This window comes from Trachurus japonicus, chromosome 1, assembly GCF_045865225.1.
Source record: "Trachurus japonicus isolate A0001 chromosome 1, Traja_1.0".
NCBI classification, from domain to species: Eukaryota; Metazoa; Chordata; class Actinopteri; order Carangiformes; family Carangidae; genus Trachurus; species Trachurus japonicus.
In genome coordinates this window covers 36,291,039-36,310,979 of record NC_140907.1, presented here as the reverse complement: position 1 = coordinate 36,310,979, position 19,941 = coordinate 36,291,039, and the positions used below count along the sequence as shown (strand labels likewise).

The 19,941-nt window shown below is 44.6% G+C and overlaps 1 protein-coding gene across 1 annotated transcript in view; it reads left to right on the top strand.

Annotated features, from left to right (window-relative positions):
- The window catches only part of LOC146992453 (nidogen-1-like), a 41,804-nt gene that overhangs the window by 887 nt on the left and 20,976 nt on the right, over positions 1-19,941 (top strand). The window contains exons 2-10 of the mRNA XM_085790658.1: positions 13,402-13,704; positions 14,244-14,473; positions 14,911-15,566; positions 15,676-15,816; positions 15,916-16,167; positions 16,289-16,489; positions 16,572-16,805; positions 18,418-18,555; positions 19,735-19,863. Of these exons, the coding sequence (XP_085646784.1) occupies positions 13,402-13,704; positions 14,244-14,473; positions 14,911-15,566; positions 15,676-15,816; positions 15,916-16,167; positions 16,289-16,489; positions 16,572-16,805; positions 18,418-18,555; positions 19,735-19,863 (2,284 nt within the window). The remainder of the gene's footprint in view (positions 1-13,401; positions 13,705-14,243; positions 14,474-14,910; positions 15,567-15,675; positions 15,817-15,915; positions 16,168-16,288; positions 16,490-16,571; positions 16,806-18,417; positions 18,556-19,734; positions 19,864-19,941) is intronic.

The window sequence follows — 19,941 nt, the reverse complement described above, 5'->3', positions numbered from 1 at the left end:
AAAAACTTTACTCAGGATGTGGTTGTTATATATGATCCCATGTTGTGGTTATTGATCCTCTGGACCTGATGACGTTTGTTGGTCTTGAACCAATCAATCGCGTCTCTTTACGTCTTTATGTAATGATCTGTACTGTATGGCGTCTCCATAGCAACCACAACAACCACAACCATGTTCAGACACAGTGTCATTTTTTAGCTTCGTCACAATGAAAAACATTAACTTTGGTCTTAATGATTATTTTGATGATGATGTTGGTATCAATTAGCTATAGTTTAATTAGAGTCGTCATGGTAACGCTGCATCTCACTGGTCCCCTGTGTTCAGAGTAAAAACCAACAACCAGTAACACTTATTGTATTTATTAATGCTTAATATTAATGCTTAACAAATACTTAATAGTGTATACCTACTTATTATAAAATGTTGCCCCAACAACCTGAACCTGAAAGACAACAACTCCCATGATGCCACAGTGCCACCAACACCAACAGTTTGTTGTTTGGTTTTATGTTTTTTTTTTTTTGATGCACTGCTCCTTTAAAGATGATTTAATGAAGATAATTAACCATGATCAAGTTTACAAGGATCAGACTGGAGCAGATAATCAAACTGAGTTAATCAATAAGTGAATTTGTGTGTGTGTGTGTGTGTGTTCACAGCTGATGAGAGTTTCTATTGGATCGCAATCACCTCATCACCATTTAAAGCTGTTTACAAAATAAGAGTGTGTGTGTGTGTGTGTGTGTGTGTGTTTGAGGTGTTAAATGTGTGAACAGAGGCTGGAATGCGAGTCAATTAAAAGCCAACACAGATAAGCCTTTTATCAGCACACACACACACACACACACACACGCTCTGAATGCATTCCTGAGGTCATGTGACAGCCTAATCCTGATTGGAGCATCTACACTCAGTGCTGGACTCAGACCTGCTGCTGGTTCTGCAGCTCGGACGTTTCTCTGCTTGTTCTCGTCTGACTGAGGAGATCTGGTCCGACTCCAAACTAAAACAGCAGGAGGATCGATTCGTTTCCTCCTGTAGAAGGACTGTTGTTGTTGTTGTCTGAGTTTCCACCTCGTGTTAAAGCAGAAGTAAGCGATCCGGTCGTTTTGGCTAATGCTGCGTTCCAGGCAACCCGTAACTCGTGTTTTTCCGACCTGTTTTACCTGTGAAAGTCACTATAACGGCCACTCGTAACTTCTGACCCGTGAACTCGTACCAGATCGAACTGGTACAACTTCACAGGTCGGAAAAACACAAGTTACGGGTTGCCCTGAACGCACCATAACGTCTTGTCAGCCGATGGAGTTAGCAGCCCCCGCCCTCGTCATGGATCTATTGGTCCTCGTCCCTACGTCGCCACATTCACGCGCATCCCTTGGCTGCACACACAGCCCTGCATGCCGTTCTCTCTCCTCATTGGATAAAACTTGTAGGATACGAGAAATGTTTTCTCCTCGGCTCAGAGCAGAGCAGAGTGACTGACAGACCCGTGTTTCGGTCCAAACACTCTATGTAAGTGATTGCTGTCGGAAGATACAACTATTTAAGACTTATATTAACACAAAAATATCGTTTACTTCTGCTTTAAAGGTGTTCAGAAATGGCTGTTTGTCCTGTTTGTCGCGCCTCCTTCTACGAGTTTTCACGAGTTGCTGCACAAGTTTACCCGAGTAAGGAAAACAAATTTGATTGGTCGTTAGCGAGCGGGGGGGATATTCAATGTACGGGACGGGACCGAGCTCGGTGTGTGTGTGTGTGTCTCAGACGTTTGATTGACGGATGACGGATCCAATATCAGTGGCTGATGAATCGTGAGCAACATGACGTATAATCCGTGCGCCTGCATTATCCAATGCGGGAAAAAAACTACCGCTCTTTCATCCCGGATTTACTCGAAAATAGAATTTTGCACAAAGTTTGGGCTCCGTCGTCTGATAGATGAGTGATTACACTAATGTTAAGACCCACAGTGGGCTCAAATTCAATTTTCTTTTCTGAACACCTTTAAAGTCGGTCAGGACGACCTCGCCCTCCAGTCCAGCAGGTGGCAGCAACACAAGGACGGGGGTCTCTGGTTCTGCTGATGATTGGAAAAGTAAAACGGATGTTGATTTTTTTTGTTGATTTTTTAAATTAATTTTTGGGTGTGGCAGCAAGACACCTCCATGAACCAGAACCAGAGAAAGCGATAAATACACAAATATTTGTACGTTACATTTTTAGTCAATGTAGGTTCAAATTGGGACCAATGGGGTGAATTTGTGGAAAGATCCCTGGAAAAAAGTGGTACAATTTCTCCAAAAATGTTTAAAGTTTTCTAGAAAAAAGTGGTTACATTTTGAGAAAAAGTCGGGGACCCCCTTCAACCCTATCAAGGACTTTGAGAACCATTGCTTTAGAGGATGTTATTGGAGGATCACCTGTGTGGGGCTCATGTGCCTTGTTGCTGTTGAGGGCCGTTGTCAGTTTGTTGTTTGTCGTTTGCATCGACTGTAAAAAGAAAAGAAAGAAAAGACACCTCCATAAACCAGAACCAGAGTCCAGTTGTCCACGGATCAGGGTGAGGACATATGAGGTTGTTTGCAGATTGTTTGACTTGGTTGAGTCCATATCGCTGCAGGAGCTGGACCGGTGCAGGAAGAACCTTCCAACCTCGGCCCGGTTCTGTTGGAGGTTGGTTCCTGTGGGAACTGTCGGCTTCTGTCTGGTCTCAAACTCAACCTGTTAAAGGACAATTCCGGGCAAATTCAACTCGGGGCTGTATTTTCCTAACATTTTAGGTCTAAAGAAGGAATCTGAAGATTTTCAGTTCAATGTCTCCTGTTTTGCGGTAGTTGTGTCTGTCCCCGCATCGCCACGGCAGCGATGAATGGGAGCGGATGGAAGTTCTGCTGCTTATGCTGTTTACATCCCTCAAAGCCACAGACAGCGTCAGATGGCGACTCAAACATGCACCCAGAAGTTTTTTTTACTTGAAGCAAGTCAAGAGTTGATATTCCTGTGTTTATGACACAAACGGGAGCTTTCTGACTGCACGTGAACTAGGGATGGGAATCGAAAACCGGTTCCTCTTCGGAACCGGTTCCAACTTGGATCAATTCTTGGAATCGTGTGCGTGTCTGCTTTAACGATTCCCTTATCGATCCGTTTGGTTCAGAAACTCGCGCATTAATTGATTAATGACGTTACGTAACGTTCCGTTAAAATCAATCTTCATTATAAATGAGGATGCTTAGTGTTTATATCCACACGTCACCGTTTGTTCTCACAAAATAAAGTTAGTGGCGTGTCTGCGTGGAGCGGAGCTGCTGACAGATGCAGCTGACAGTGACGTTTCCTCATCACTAACCTGTGAGCCAGAGCCACCCTCCGGTCCTCCCTCCCTCACGTCGTGAGGACAGGACAACGTCTCCTGAACAGGCTACATATTCTTTCTGTTTTTCTCTCTTTATTCTAATCACTTCCTTTCAGGTTTTGCTCGTAGCCACGTGAAACGGTAGCTGCGCCCTGTGTCTTTTCTCTGGCGCGCTCTCTCTCTTTCGCTCGCTCACTCGCTCACTCCGCATAAAAACGAACGTTATGAAAACAATAACTAGTGAGAAGATACAGATGCATAAAAACAATGTAATGGAAACATTGTTAAATTCCTCCTGTGAGCACAGCTGCCCCACAGCCACAGTGGTCTAGTGTTAACCTGTCCAGGCAGGTCGGTCCTGTCTACTTTTTTAATGTCAGAGCCATTAATGCAGTGTTTTCAACCTTGGGGTTGGGACCCTATGTGGGGTCGCCTGGAATTCAAATGGGATCGCCTTAAATGTCTAGTAATTGATTAAAAATAAATAAATAAACTAATTATTTTTCACAATCTTAAACAACTATATTCTTGATATATTCACTTTCTTGAATAAATCAAGATAAAATAAAATGCAGCATATACAAATATCTGAGCTTGCTCATCTTGAATGAGGGTCACCAGAAATTTGTGATGTCAAAAGGGGTCATGAGCCAAAAAAGGTTGGGAATCACTGCATTAATGCAAACAAACCCATTTCTCTTTTATTCCCTCACCCAATGAGAATCGATAAGAGAATCGATAAGGAATCGAATCGATAAGCAATATCGATAATGGAATCGGAATCGCTAAATTCTTATCAATACCCATCCCTAACGTGAACACACCGAGCGTCAACTTGGGTCTCGTGCTTTGAGACTTTGAATTAGATCTAGTTTTACAAACATGTCGACTTGCCTGAAGTAAATAAACTTCTGGGTGCATGTTTGAGTCGCCATCTGACGCTGTCTGTGGAAAAAAATTGTGGCTTTGAGGGATGTAAACAGCCTAAGCAGCGGAATTTGCATCCGCTCCCATTCATCGCTGCCGTGGCGATGCGGGGACAGACACAACTACCGCAAAACAGGAGCCATTAAACTGAAAATCTTCAGATTCCTTCTTTTAGTCCTAAAATGTTAGGAACATACAGCCCCGAGTTGAATTTGCCCGGAATTGTCCTTTAAGAGTTCGGGAGAAAGTGATTTGCTGACGTAGAGTTAAAACAGACATTTTTGATGTTTTGTTTTTATTTCTGATCCCAAAGTTTTGCGTCGTCCTTAAAAAAGCTTAAAATCCCTGAATGGGATCAAACTGGACGAAGTAGTAGATCCCAGCAGGAACAGTTCATACAGTGATAAAGAAGTGAAGCATGAGTGAACTGTTTGTGTGGCGTTCAGAGACGATCCAAGGACCGTCTGGTTCTGGTCTGGTTCTGGTCTGGTTCTGGAGGAAACTTCAGGTCCGGTCCCTGTGGGATCGTTCTGAATGAACTCGTTGAAGCTGCTGTGATGAAACCAGCGGTGAAGCTCTCACCTGTTGGACCTGAGGAGCTGCTGAAGCTTCTTGTTGTTGTTCTCCGCCCCCCCTCCTCCTCCTCCACCATGTGTCTCCCACCCCCCAGTTAGATCAACAGGGTTCTTCAGACCACACAGGCCTCGGCCGGCGTCTCTACAGGAAGCGGACGGGACTCGTGGTGAAGGTCTCGCTCCGGTCGCCTTCATGTTTCGCGTTATTTCAGGCGCCGGAGGCCAGAAGTGGTTAATCCCTCACAGAGCGTCGCTGGAGGACGGACGAGACGAGTCGGCGGAGCGTCCTTCACCCCGGGACAGGAAGTGTCTGGACGGGTTCTGTTGGTTTTACCCCCCACACTGGGATGGAGGGAAGGGAGGGAGGGAGGGAGGTCTCGGTGACTGGGTCACTCTGCTCCTGCAGCGATGTGTCTCTGTTGTTCTTCAGATTCCAGTTTGTTGACTGATGAAACTCTGAGAGAGACCAGCATCCAAGTTTTTCAAAATAAAATACAGGAGAGGAAAAATTTAAAGGGACAACGAGGAGTTTCTCCATCGGCAGAACGAAAAATTCTGCGACTGCGACAATAAAAAAGTCTCATATTAATGTGGATGAATCTACGTTACCCACACTTGTTAATGGGCCCATTTTAGATAAATATATTGTTTTGTCTCTATCGTTATTTTGTTATTATTAGTGGTGGCGGAAATGCTGGGCAGCGTTTCCTTACTTTCGGTTTTGCGGGTCATGGGAATAACGTAGCCGAATCTCCGTTTATGGTCGGAACTACGACGGTATGTGATCGTCTTTGAACCTCTGACTTTAATTCTTGATGAATGAAAACATGAGTCTGTCTTGCTCCGGTCAAAGAATTTCACGGTGCGCGGAGGCTCATAAATGAAGTGTGAAAACGCTTTGCTTTTCCAAAACTCCTCGTTGTCCCTTTAAATCGGGAACCGTCTCTGAAATAAATGAACACGGATCAGCTCGGTTGTTTGGTTCTGGACCGTTTCAGATGAGTACGTAGTTCTTCAAAGTGGACTCAGCGGTCCTTTAGAGCAGTGGTTGTCACACTTTTTTTACATCAAGGACCCTAAATTGACACAAATTATACCACGGACCTAGCCTGGGTTTACCCATGATGCCTTGCGCACGATTTTATTCGCTCTGCAAGTCAGCCTGGAAACCATGGACACAATCTTCCCCTCAACAAGGGAGCCAATCACAGAACGGGAGACGATGACGACACACCGAAGCGACTTTGTTGATAGCTTGTCAAACCAACATGGCGGCAGACGTTTTACCTTTCGATGCAGCATTAGAAAGTGTTTTAAGTCGTTCAGACTGCAAGTTTATTTTGAAAAAAGAGCAACGTTTAGCGTTTTTTGCATCATCGGATTTCTGTCGCTCTACATACGTCATCGGGTATGATTGATACGATTGGCTATAAGCTACTGTACGTACAGATGCATGTGATAGACATCCGTAGCGCCCAATAAACAGCTCTGGGCTTTCCTAAACCACCGCCTCAGATACGCAAAAATGAACGGGTGGTTCCCTGACCGAATCTCAATCTACACTGAGATGAGGTCTGGTGTTAGCCAGGCTACCCCGGACCACCATTGGACAAAATTTTGAAGCAAACACCAGAAATAGACAAATATTTGTTCAGAGACTGAATAACGTTACATTTTTAGTCAATGTATACGTTGCTGCTCCTTCATTTCCTGTCTTACATTATTGGACAACCTGATTAATCCAGGTGTGTCTGACCATTGTGACTAGTCACACCTGGATTAATCAGTGTGTCCAATAATGTGAGACAGGAAACAAAGGAGCAGCATTAAGTTCAGGAAGTAGTGGAGCTGTGCAAAGAGCCCATTAGGGCCAATGGTGTGAATTTTGGAAAGATTTCTGGAAAAAAGTGGTACACTTTATCCGAAAATGTTTAAAGGGACAACGAGGAGTTTTGGAAAGCAAAGTGTTTTTCACACTACATTTCCCATGAGCCTCCGCGCGCACGGTGAAATTCTTGGACTGGCACAAGACGGACGAAAGCGGAAACATTTGCCAAGAATGTTTTCATTCATCAAGAATGAAAGTCGGAGGTTGGAAGACGATCAGATACCGTCGTAGTTCCGACCATAAAACATTCCGGTGGCGTTATTCCCATGACCCGCCAGGCAGTGTCCACGAAACTGAAACTAGGAAATGCTGGGCGAGTCGACCACTAAATAATAATATCAAAATAACTATAAAAACAAAACGATATATTTATCGAAAATGGACCCATTAACAAGTGGTAACGTAGATTCATCCACATTAATATGAGACTCTTTTAGAACCAAATACAAACTCCCCGTTGTCCGTTTAAAATTTTCTAGAAAAAAGTGGTAAAATTTTGAGAAAAAGTCTCTTGTGCGTGTGTCTCTTGGCGACCCAAATTGCCTTGTTGCTGTTGAGGGCCGTTGTCAGGTTGTTGTTTGTCGTTTGCATCGACTGTAAAAAAAAAAAAAAAAAAAGAAAAGATTGTTGAATTCCTTCACATCTGGACCTGTGGGTTCTTCTCCTGTCGACCTTAAATTATGATGTTTGTCCCGAGAACCTTTAATTAAACTTCAGAGCCACATCTTCTCACTTTTATTCTTTACGTCGCCTTTTCACTTCACTTTTGTTTCTCTGTCTTCTGTCGAAAATCTTCTTCTTCTCCTTCTCCTCCATGTTATATGACGACGATGGGGATTTTATTTTTTCAGAGTCAAACAGCTGTCTGTGTCTGTCGGCCTCCGCTGCGTTTTCTCACAGTGTGAAGTTCTAATTGGTTGCTGTGGATCTGGGCTCTATAAAGGACCCTCCCCCTCTTTTAAGTGTCTCTAACTACACTACCCCCCAACCCGGCCCCCACCCCCCTCCAGAATGAATGACATCCTGTTGGTCTGTGCCTCCCCAGTAATTACCAGTCCTGCATTGACACCCCTCACGTTTTCTTTACATTCAGGCACAGTGGGGAGGATGAGGTGAGGTGAGGGGGGGTGAAACCTGCAAAAACTCAAAATCTTACCAAGAATATTTGTCTTATTTCTAGTCAAAATGTCATTTCTAGTCAAAAAAAATCTCATTATACTTAAAATAAGACTCATCACATAAAAAGTAGCTTGTTTTTAGACACTTTTTACTTATTTCAAGCAGATTTTCACTTGAAATAAGTAGAAAAATCTGACAGTGGAGCAAGTTTTTCTTTCTTATTACAAGCACAAAAAACCTGCTTTCACTGGCAGATTTTTCTACTTATTTCAAGTGAAAATTTGTTTGAAACGAGTGAAAACTGTCTAAAAACAAGTTAATTTTTAGGTGATGAGTCTTATTTTAAGTGAAAAGAGATTAGTTTTGACTAGAAATGAGACATTTTGACAAGAAATAAGACAAATATTCTTGGAAAGATTTAGAGTTTTTGCAGTGGAGGACTCGGCTCCTCCTGGCTCGCTTCCAGCTCTGGCTCCTCCAAGGTTTTTTCCGGTCGTACACCGCTCCGGCGCTCCGTCTCTGACAGGAAGTGGAGCGTCCCCGTGGAGCTGGCACATCTTGAACGTATAGACACGAGACATCTGTCCTGTCGAACCAGATGGCAGCGCTCACACGGTTCCCTCCCTCCTTCCCTAACTCCGCTGTTCTCACACTCGTCGGGATGATCTCAGGGGTCGGACATGTGTGATGATGTCAGTCAACGGCGTCCTGGCGCGTCTCCCCCGACAACCACGTAGGGAGTTCACTGTTACACTGTTACTGTGTTGTTACACGTTGTAACAGGCCAAGGTTACACAACTTAACCTTTTACTGCAGGGCCAACACTGTAAATACGAATAACATCTGCAAGGTCCATTCGGATGTTTGTGTTAAAGCTCCATACAGTATAAAGGTAGATGTTTGTGTTAAAGCTCCATACAGTATAAAGGTAGATGTTTGTGTTAAAGCTCCATACAGTATAAAGGTAGATGTTTGTGTTAAAGCTCCATACAGTATAAAGGTAGATGTTTGTGTTAAAGCTCCATACAGTATAAAGGTAGATGTTTGTGTTAAAGCTCCATACAGTATAAAGGTAGATGTTTGTGTTAAAGCTCCATACAGTATAAAGGTAGATGTCCATGTGTATTGTGATTATAAAGCAGCTCTAGGTTCTATATTAATACTGTGAAAGTATCAAAGCCTCAGTCCACAGAGAAATGCACACAGCCTGTATTCAGAAACTGAGCCTTAAAACCAGCCGTCAGGACTTCCTGTCACTTTGTGATGTCACAACAAAGCCCCGCCCCCTCACCACCTGGACAACACCATCCAACAACAACTTTGCAGGATTTGGTTTCTCTGAGTGTTTTATTGTGAAAATTGCTCTATTTTTTATTGAATCACTCAGAAAACAGTCAGCCAATCAGAAGAGAAGCTCAGAGCCTCTGATTGGCTCAGGGCCTCACAGTGCAGCTCTTTAATGTTTTTACATCTTATTAACAAAGTTTCTGTTCACGTTCACAGTCTGGTTTGTTGTAAATGAGCTAAAACAAACATCAAACTGTTGTGAATCATTTTAACTGTCCGTGACTGAACATCTGAACATCAGGACTCCTTTGGGCTCCATGAAACTCCTCTCTGTATGAAACGATGATAAACACAAAGGAGAAATGTTTATGTTCGGTGCGGAAAAAGATAAGCTCTTCCCCCCCGACAGACCGACCCGATCGCCGGGCCGTCGGAGCTCTGGGAATGTGTTTATCTTGAGATCTGTCTCCGGCTCTGAAGTCGGATACCTGCTGCTGGTCGACCTCGGATGGAGGTGGAGGTGGTGGGGGGCTTCAGTCTTTATAGAGTCACTCAACCATAAAGCTTTTCCTCTTGGTCTCTGGTTTCCTCACCTCCAACTCACAGCATCATGTCAGAGTCACAGAGGAGTTCCTATTGTCTGGTGTCAGGCTCTGACCTTTGACCTCCGACCTCTGCTGCTTGTAAACGCTTGTTCCTGCTTCTTCAGAGGTGGATTATTACTCTCTGTTTATTCAATGGACACACTCAGGTTCACTGTTGTCGATCATTATGGGACTAAACCCAAACGCTTAATTTCGACAATCTATAAAATACCGACATCCTGTCCGCCACCTGAACGCCTCGGTGTCCGTTTGGTTTTGAATTTGAATTTGAATTTGAATTTATTGGTTTAAATATACAGAGACAATGCACATTAATAAACATTTCTGTAAACATGCCGGTTTAGCCAAGTTGGCTAATTTTCAACCGTAGTCTCTGGGGTAGGTGACTTGAGTACTATACAATAATTAAAAATGCATTAAAAAATAAACAAACACAAAACAGTACTATGCCTACTTATAAGGTACAGTATACAATACAATATATTACAGTGCATACAATAAAATACCTTCATTACAGTTTCAGAACAGATGGTCACATACTTGACCGTCTCTCAACCATAGTTTTAAATTTCTTTTAAAAGAAAGATAAGTGTCATACTCCCTGAGCTGCACTGGAAGAGTATTCCAGGTGTGAGTAGCTCTCACCGAGAAGGCTGCCTGACCAAAAGCAGTCCTGCTTTTTGGAACTACACAGTCCCCTCTGCTGACAGACCTAGTATGTCTGTCAGTGGATGTTTTCTGTGTAATAAAAGTACCAAGGGGGGGACCTGTCCAGTTAAACTCTGTCAGTATGTTTTCATACGCTATGCTCACAGCTCGACTGGAGCATCTCCTCAGGCTTATGTCCTTGTCTCAGTTTACATGCAACAGGGGAAATCGAATAACTGATGGTTCCCTCTTCCTCAACGCTAGGTGGTGATGTGCGTTGTTTCAGCAGGTTGGAAATGCAAAACGGAAATAAAAAGGCCTAACTTAGAGTTCTCAACTACAGTCCCCGATCCGGACACACTGGTCCGGGTTGAAAATAGGCTGTAGCGATACAAATGACTCGTGCTAGGGGCGGTCCATGGGCCAATTCCCTTTTTTTGTTGTTGTTTTGTTTTATAAAAAACATCAAATAACTGGCTGGTGGCAGTGAAATGCACTCAATCAGCGCTGACATTGCTTTTTTAAATGTTATTTGCCAGGTTCGGGCCGTCTTCTGTGCCACAGTTTGTGTCATCTCAACTGTTGTGAAGCAGCTCACATCCATTGTCCAGTTTCAGTCAGATTAAGGTGAATGCATGCAGAAGAAAATCGCTTCCAAATCGTTTCCAATCGCATTATCTGGGTCAGATATCTGTCTTAGTCAGATTTGGAGAGGTCCGGTATCAGTCGGACTAACGCGTTTAGAAGAACTTCAGTTGTCCAGTTATAGTTGGATTAAGGCAATCATTTCATGTAAACATACTGTGTGTTTCCACTTCCTGTTTACACCAGCTTACACATGCTCAGTGCAGGTGATGGCTCAGGTGTGTTCAGAATCAGAACAGATGTTATTGGCCCAGTGCATGCTGGGAAGGAGAATGGGTTCTCCTCTGCCGCTTTTACAATGATTAACTTAACCTGAGCTGGTTCAGTGCAGCTGCAGCTCCGCTCAGCGTCTGAGCTCAGTCGAACATTAACCATCCAAATATGCGTGGCATTCTGGGAAACGCGGTCCTGTAATCCTTCAGTAAATAATAACAGGAGCAGCAAAGGCTGATGGGATATCAACAACACTCTGCTGGTTTGGTGTGAAGTTCACTCAGTGACCTTTATGAAGTTTGACAGAAGCTCTTAGCCCCCCTCCCTCCCCTCAGGTGGAAGGAGTACGACGGGTCTCATTAACCAGCAGCCATTTTGAAGCCATTAGCATGTCGCTAACTGTGTTATTTACACAAACACAGAGCAGGCTGAGGTTCACTAAGTGCAGGCTTCGTCGTCTGTCGTTTGAACTCAGGGGACAGTGAACGCACCATGTGGAGCCACGGATCCAGAACCAGAACCAGAGTTAAACACTTACAACTGTGGTTATAAATTACAGACTAATTAGTATCAGAGTAGGAATAATGATTTATACCATCTTTTATTCAAGAAAAAGCAGCAGAGCAGTGAACAATACAAAGGCATGGGACAGAAGGCATTTTCAGTTTTTTTCCCCATTTTTCTCTCCCAGCTCAGTGACCCTCATGGTCCTTCTGCCAAACCTCCCACGGACCCTTCAACAAAGGACAACCTATAGTTGCTATGAGTAGCAGAGGAAAAAGGGGAAAATAAATGCATACATGAAAATAAATTTAAATAAATAAAAGACAGACAGACAGCAATACATCAAATAGTCGGTAAAACAGCAGACGGGATCAGAACATAGCAGAACAGAAAAATCGGATGGCTCTCTATCTCAATTTTTTTTCCAATTTTAGGAAGGACATAACATCATTTATACAGGGTTTAAAAGATGGGGGGAGGGATGATTTCCACTGCAACAGAATTCTCCTGCGTGATTAAGGATTTAATAATCACGATGTAAATATATTACATGTTAAATCAGCTCCGTTTCCTGGTCGTTGATTCGGCCTCGGCCTCAACACTGACCCGACCGCTGACCCCTGAACCAGAAACCTGGTTCTTTAGCACACGGGTGTTAGCAGGTGGCTATCACCGGCACCTCTAACACTTCTTATTCAACTCATTTAACAAGGACAGAGGCAGAAGGTCAGAGGTTAAACTTCAGTGAAAGCTGAAATACTATAATGTAAATTCATGTAATTAAAATGTACAGTACAAGATGTTTCAGTCTGAATGAATCAGAGAGTTTCATAGCAGAATCTGAGAGCAGCTGTTGTTGTGGCTGCTGCTCTTCTCTCCACTTCACTGTAACTTGTGGTATTTGCTGCGTTCACTTCGAGGCGGATTTGAGTTAATGGGGTTAAAGATCTTTTCTTCTGGGTGAATGAGGAGTCGTTGTGCAGAATTCCTGTGGGCTGACAAAGCGAGTGGAGCTGCAGACCGAGGTCTGGACCTTCACTGCAGCTTTAATTGGAGGCTCCTGCTGAACTCTGTGTGATCCCGTCTGAACCAGCAGCCGACCTTCAGCCGGCGCTCAGACCTCCACCATTTTAATACAAGGTCACATCCACGGCCTTCGTCTTGTTCTTCTGTTTGTGTTGAATGTGTTTACTGGAGTTGCAATGTTTTGGCCGCTCGGGGCCACCGTACATAAGCATTAGATCCAACCTCATCATTAGACCTCGTAATTATATGACTTTTATTTTGAAGCTCTCTCATTGTGAGACAATACGAAGTCAAGTGGTAAGTGAGAATCTGCCTTGTAATTTCCTCATAACTGAAATATTTTCACGTTACTGTGAGAGGGAGCGATTCTGTCCGAACAACAAATTCAGAGTTGAGACGTAAACACAGAAATTATTACTTGTTTCCTGTTTGAATAAGAGTTTTTAAAAAAGCCTCATTGTCAGTTGTAAGATACTAAGTTATAACTTTTAAATCCATCCATAAAATAAATAAGTGGTATACTGTATTTATTTTTGGAAAAACAAGAACCGGATGCACAGGAATGTTTCTTCATTAACAAACCTTCTCCACTTCCTGTTCCAGATTAACACCAATGGATTTGTGGCCGTGGTTGAACCCCCCGCGGAGAACGAGTACCTGGGGAAGATGCCGGCCAATTTCAAAATGATGGCTGCCCTGCTGGGAGACCTGGACAACAGCGACGGCCGGGGGAAGGTCTTCTTCAGGGAGGACAGCAGCCCGGACGTCCTGAGACGAGCCCGTCAACACGTCAGACGAGCTTTCCCCAGAGACGAGGAGGTGGAGCCTCACGGCGCCCTCATCGTCACCTGGCTGAACATGGCCGCCCAGGGGACGTTCGGACGAGGAGATGGTGTGGACGTGAAGGTGAGTCGTGTTCCTGTCCAGTACACGTTTCCACGTTAAAGGATAATTTCCGTTTTTTACAACCTGGACCTTATTTCTAGCATAAAATACGATCATTTTACTCACCCAGATAACTTTGGTGTCATTTGGAGTCGTTTTGACGGAATAAGCCCCAGTGGAGAACACGGGGCACGCAATGCAGCCTCTAAATAACACATTATCCGCCGCTAAACTCGTTCATTTTGCCAATATTTTGTTATGATACATTAGTGCTATTCCCCTCCGAGCCCGTGGTGGCATGTTATCAACATCCTGCGCCTGTAGGTTGACTACTAACCCACGACTCCAAATGACATCAAAGTTGTCTGGGTGAGTAAAATGATCGTATTTTATGCTAGAAATAAGGTCCAGGTTGTAAAAAACAGAAATTATCCTTTAATAAACAACTTCTCTGAGTCACGTTTTGATCAAGGTTCAGTAAGGTTCAGCGGTGGCGACCCAGAACCACAAGGACCAGAACTAAGACGTGTTCCTCAACAACATCTGATTTGTTGTTTCAGAGAAACACCTTCCAGCTGGTCGTGGCCTTCATGCCGTCCTCCACCTGCGCCATCCTCTTGTACCCCATAGACGGTCTGCAGTTCCTCTCCACGTCAGTGGGCGGAGAGCAGAAGCTGCTGGAGGCCGGCTTCAATGAAGGCGAGGTGCAGGGCTGGTGGTGGAATACCCAACAGGGGACGTACTTCAAAACCACCACCGATGATGAGGCCTCCATCCAGGAACTTACTGAGTATGAATCTTTATTTATGGTGGTTTACAGAATACTGGCTTTTGTTGCTTGTAGTTTGAACTAGTGATGTTCCAATGCTAATGTCAAATTAGACATTGGATGAATGGTATATAACTAATACACAATATTTCCACAACACATTACAATTACACTTTATGGGGTGAAATTGCCTTGAATTGGTTAGACATGAATGTTCAAGTTTCCACAGAGCTCTGTCACAGTCTGATATTGACAGTTACTGAAACTTGTGTAGACCCACGTTTTGCTCTATTTGTCTTTGAACCCCTTCAAAAGGTCTTACATTCCTTGGAGAGAGCCTAAAGTCAAGTATACCGCTGCTGTTTCACAGTTTTTCCCCTGTATAGAACAATCTGTAGAGGCGATGGGGAGTGTTTTGTCCCTGAAACTGATTCTTCTTCTTTCATGTCTCCAACCAGAAAGACGAACTGTGGACAAAAAGGAGTTTGGGTGTATGAGATCGGTGCCTCGCCCGTCTTCCTCGCCATCACACCTGGAATGACCCCTAACCCATCTGAAGGGGAGATCAATCCCACCGAACCACCTGTGTCCATGTTGCCAAGGCAACCTGACGAGGAGCAGGAGGTGGATTACTCAATCTTTGACACCCCGATGACGACGACAGCTGAAGCTGCACCAGAGGGGAAGGAGGTGTTTCCGACAGAGGCTCCCATCAAGTACAGACCAGGTTACCCAGAGGATGACACCACCACACCTGGGCATGTCGAACCAGAGGACAAAGAGCCGGATTATGAAGAACCAGACGAGTTTGAGCCGGAATACCCTGAATCTGAGATTGTCACACCAACATACACCAGTCCTGAAACAGTTCCACCAAGATCCCCAGTCCGGCCTGAGCCAAGATACCCCATCACTGAGCCTTTTCAACCAAGATACACCATCCCTGAACCCGAGGAACCTAGATACTCTCCAGTCCAGCCAAGTTACCCCAACCCCGATCCGGGCCAACCTCGATACACCAACCCTCAGCCTGTCCAACCAGTGCCACCCCATTCCCAGCCCCAGCACCCCCAGATCGTTGTGGTGGATGAAGACGAAGATCTGAATGTGAATGGTAAGTGACCAACACTCGACCGCTGAACAAAGGGTTGAAGTCTTTTAAATCTCCTTTGATCCCGTCCAGAGCTTCCGTTGGATTCCTTTGTTCTTTGGTTCTTTTCCAGTGTTTGCGTACAATTTGGAGACTTGCGCCCACAACAGACACAAATGCTCAGCTTTCGCCGACTGCCGCGATTACAGCGACGGGTACTGCTGCCACTGTAAACCTGGTTTCTACGGTAACGGGAAGGACTGTGTTGCGGAAGGTAGGAGGCATTTTCGGTGTTTCTTGTTATCACTACATCGCAGCATCAACACGACGTCTAAATAACTTCTCTCCTCATCAAATCTCCGTCGTTGTCCAGGTAAGCCACAGAGGATGAATGGAAAGGTGAACGGTCGAGTGTTCGTGGGGAACTCTCCTTCACCTATAGAGCTGGTTAACAACGACTTGCACTCGTACGTGGTGGCCAATGACGGACGGGCGTACGTGGCCATCAGCAGCATCCCCAAAGGTATCGGCCCCTCCCTGCAGCCGCTGTCCTCCCTGGGTGGCGTCATCGGCTGGGCCTTCGCCCTGGAGCAACCGGGCTATGAGAACGGCTTCAGTCTGATCGGTGAGGAAGTGTGTACTGGCTCAATGCTGTCTGGTTCTAGACAGCTGATTCTTAGCCATTAGCAATGCTTCCTTAAGAGGTCAGCGATGAACTGCTCGTGTTTCCTCTCATGTCCATGCAGGAGGTGTGTTTTCCCGGCAGGCTGAGGTGATCTTCCAGCCTGGAAACGAGCGCCTGAGCATCAAGCAGCAGTTCAAAGGAATCGACGAGCATGACCACCTGGTGGTGAGCACCGAGCTGGAGGGACAAGTTCCCTCCATCCAGCATGGATCCTCGGTCCAGATCAACCCGTACAAAGAGATCTACCAGTACGACAGAAACTGTGAGTGAAACTGTAAGTAAACGGGTGCAGAAGGAATCTGTCGAGCCGAGACATCGTTCATCGTTTCTATTTCTGCTTCCAGTGATCACGTCCTCCTCCAACCGCGACTACACCGTCACCTCCGCCGACGGCACCGTAGAGACCAGGAGCTACCAGTGGCGTCAGACCATCACCTTCCAGAGCTGCCCACAAGACGAGGCCAACAGGGTGGCGCCGTCCACCCAGCAGCTCAGCGTGGACCAGATCTTCGTGATGTTCGACTCCGACAACCTTCTGATCCGCTACGCCATGAGCAACAAGATCGGCTCCGTCCACAGTGAGTTTGAAAACCGACACAGACACTGACTGAAGGAAAAAGAACATAGACACAATGTTTAGATTTCTGATCTATATGTTTGATTCTGCTAATGAGCGAGGGACAACGGTGATTCATATCAAGGTTTTTGCATTGTGTTCCCATTTTTTACTTGAACTTGTGTTAGTAGAAACATCTATGGAGGCCAATCCCTGACAAGAATTGATTGCACTGCATTGATTAGTTGATCAGTTACTTCGATGGTCGTGAGAAAACTCGTCTTTTAGACTCTTGGACATTAAAAGGCAAGGCAAGAAAGGCAGCTTTATTTATATAGCACATTTCATACCAAGGGGCAATTCAATGTCCTTTACACAATAAGCAAGAATTGGAAATGCGGGGGGAAAAAAACATACATTTTAAAAAATGTAAATAAAACACAAAATAGTAAAAATTTGGACCATTAAACATACAATTAAAAGCAAGAAAAAAGAATAAAAGAAAGTACAGGAAAAAGAGAGAGAGTGAAAATATTGAGTGTATATATATAAAAAATATAATAAAGTAAAAACTAGACTAAAATAGAGCATAAAATACGAGTTTGCAATTAAGAGGACCTACAGTACAAATCCAAGTTAGTTAGACAAAACAAGACATTTGGGCACTTTTTGACGAAAAAAAATGTAATCAAGAATCTATGGACAGTCTAATTGTCAATAATAATTAACAGTTCTAATTACTCACATCCATTTTGAGCTTCCAAACATTTCTGATCAAGCCTCAGACAGAAGTTCAACCAGGAGCTGCAGGTTTGAAGTCCTTCTAGCAGAGACATCAGTCGTCTGTGAGGCCACTCAGAGTCAGAGTGAAGCCATTTGTTGTTACTCAGAGGAATGCACTGAAACGAGCCTCCTTCAGAGCAGCATCAAAGGAAGATCAACAGCGATCTGTTGGTAGCGGCTGTATTTCCTCAGCTGCGGGCTGCAGAGGCTCGGAGAGCGTTGGCAGGGGGTAAAGGTGACGGGGGGAGGTCGTGGAGATACCAACCTCCAGTCCACAGCAGGGCATCAGGATGACCCTTTTTTTTTTTCTTGATTAAAAGACGGGTTAAAGGTAAACGAGCAGGTGGGGCAGTGGACGAGACGCCCGGGGCTCAGAGTCACACAAACAAACAGGACTCAGCTGGAGGCAGCTGCTAGAAACATCTGGCTCGTGTTTCCTGGAGGAAACTTCAAACATGGAGCTCCAACATTCAGCTGCATGATGGGAACAAGAGGACGCTTTGGTTTCTCCCTGATGAGTCACTTTACTCCTCAGAGTCACTAGTGCTGTGGAGCAACTGATCAATGAACCGAAGTTGCAGCCGACGATCAGATTTATTATCTAAATATGAATTGTCTATTCTATAAAATAATAGAAAACATTGAAGACGTGTTGGTCTGCAGGAGTTGGACCTTCACCCCAACCCACCAGGGGAGGATCTGAAGAACTATTAAACTCTGATTCATGTGTGTGAAGCTACGAGAGTAGAGACCTGAGACGGTTTGTCCCGGTTCAGACCTGGGAACAGTTTTAATGTGTGTGTGAATTTCTGAAGATGAGGAAGTGACGTGTTTTTTATCTGTTGTGACAGGTACTCTACCGGAGCAGAACCCGTGTTTCACCGGCCGACACGGCTGCGACATCAACGCCATGTGCAGATCAGGGGAAGGCCTCCAGTTCACCTGTGAATGTGCCTCTGGTTTCTACGGAGACGGACGCTACTGCCACGGTAACACAACCTCATATCAGAGTTTTGAACACTGTCGGAAATGAATACAGTAAAATAATTATGTATACCCTGCTCTAAATCATGTCTGTTTTAGTCACGATGTGGGAAATTGTTTAGATGATGGTTTTTGTTCTAGAGTTGACATTGTTTTATTCTAAAGTCAGACAGCTTCAGTTAAAGGTTACAGAGCAAATGTACCATTCAAGCAAATAATGCTTGAATGGTTTAAAACAACAACAACAACAACAACAAAGAACAGTGAATAAAAAACAAATCTTCACAAATCAGAAAAAGGTTTTTTCTTCATGAGCAATAATAGTGACTTAAGTCAGATGTTTAATATGATTTTTTAAAATAGCTTGTTGTAGGTTCTGCTAATGCTACATAGCAAAAGTTAGCATTAAAAGCTGTTTATGTACCAAAGATAGAGAAAAACACACATTCTAACTGGTTTCTGTCACATCTCTATAACCAGCTGGTTCTGGTTGGTTTTCTAAAGTTATTAGCTAACTAGCTCCAGCACAGCCCCTCATTAGCATTCTGACCAGCTAGCCCAGTTAGCACACTAACTACCCAGCCGTGGCTGGCACATACTGAGGTTGAACCAGCTAGCACTGACTAGTCTATGATGTTCGCATTTTAAACAGCTAGCCGCAGCCCTGGTGTTAGCACGCCACCCAGTTATGGTGCGTTCCATTTACCTCGGAAGTTGGAAGTCGGAGCTGGGAATGACGTCAAAGCCGAGCTATCAGCGTTCCAGTTACAAAGTCGGGAAACAAGAAACCGATTCAGGCTATTGTTAGCATGCATTAGCAGCATTTACATACGCCAAACAATACTATACGACTGATTTAGTGCGACAAAAACTAGTCAGAAGTGCTTAGAAATGGAATATTACAGGAGCTACTACTGTTTACACACGGGGCAGCCATCTTGGAAAGTCAACTCGGGGGTTGCGAGGATTCTCCGACTTTCTGAGTTGGAAATCCGACCTCGGGGGGCGTTCCAGTTGAAACTTACGGCTCGGAACTCAGAAATTCCAACTTCCGAGTACAAATGGAGCGCACCATTAGCCCCCGGCCTGCCTTGTCACTGTTAGCTAACATGCTACTGTGAGTCGCTATCTAGATATCGCATCAGATCAAAACATTCACTTGCATGTCGTTGTTGTGGCGACAGATGTGGACGAGTGCAGGGAGACGCCTGGTGTCTGCGGAGCCAACGCCGAGTGCACGAACCTGCCGGGAACTTTGCGCTGCGAGTGTTTGACCGGCTTCGTGTTCGCCAGCGATGGAAAGACCTGCATCGGTACGTTCAAGTGTGTGTGTGTGTGTGTGTGGACAGCTGTGTGGGTGGGTGCAGTGGTGTATAGTTCCTGTGTGTGAG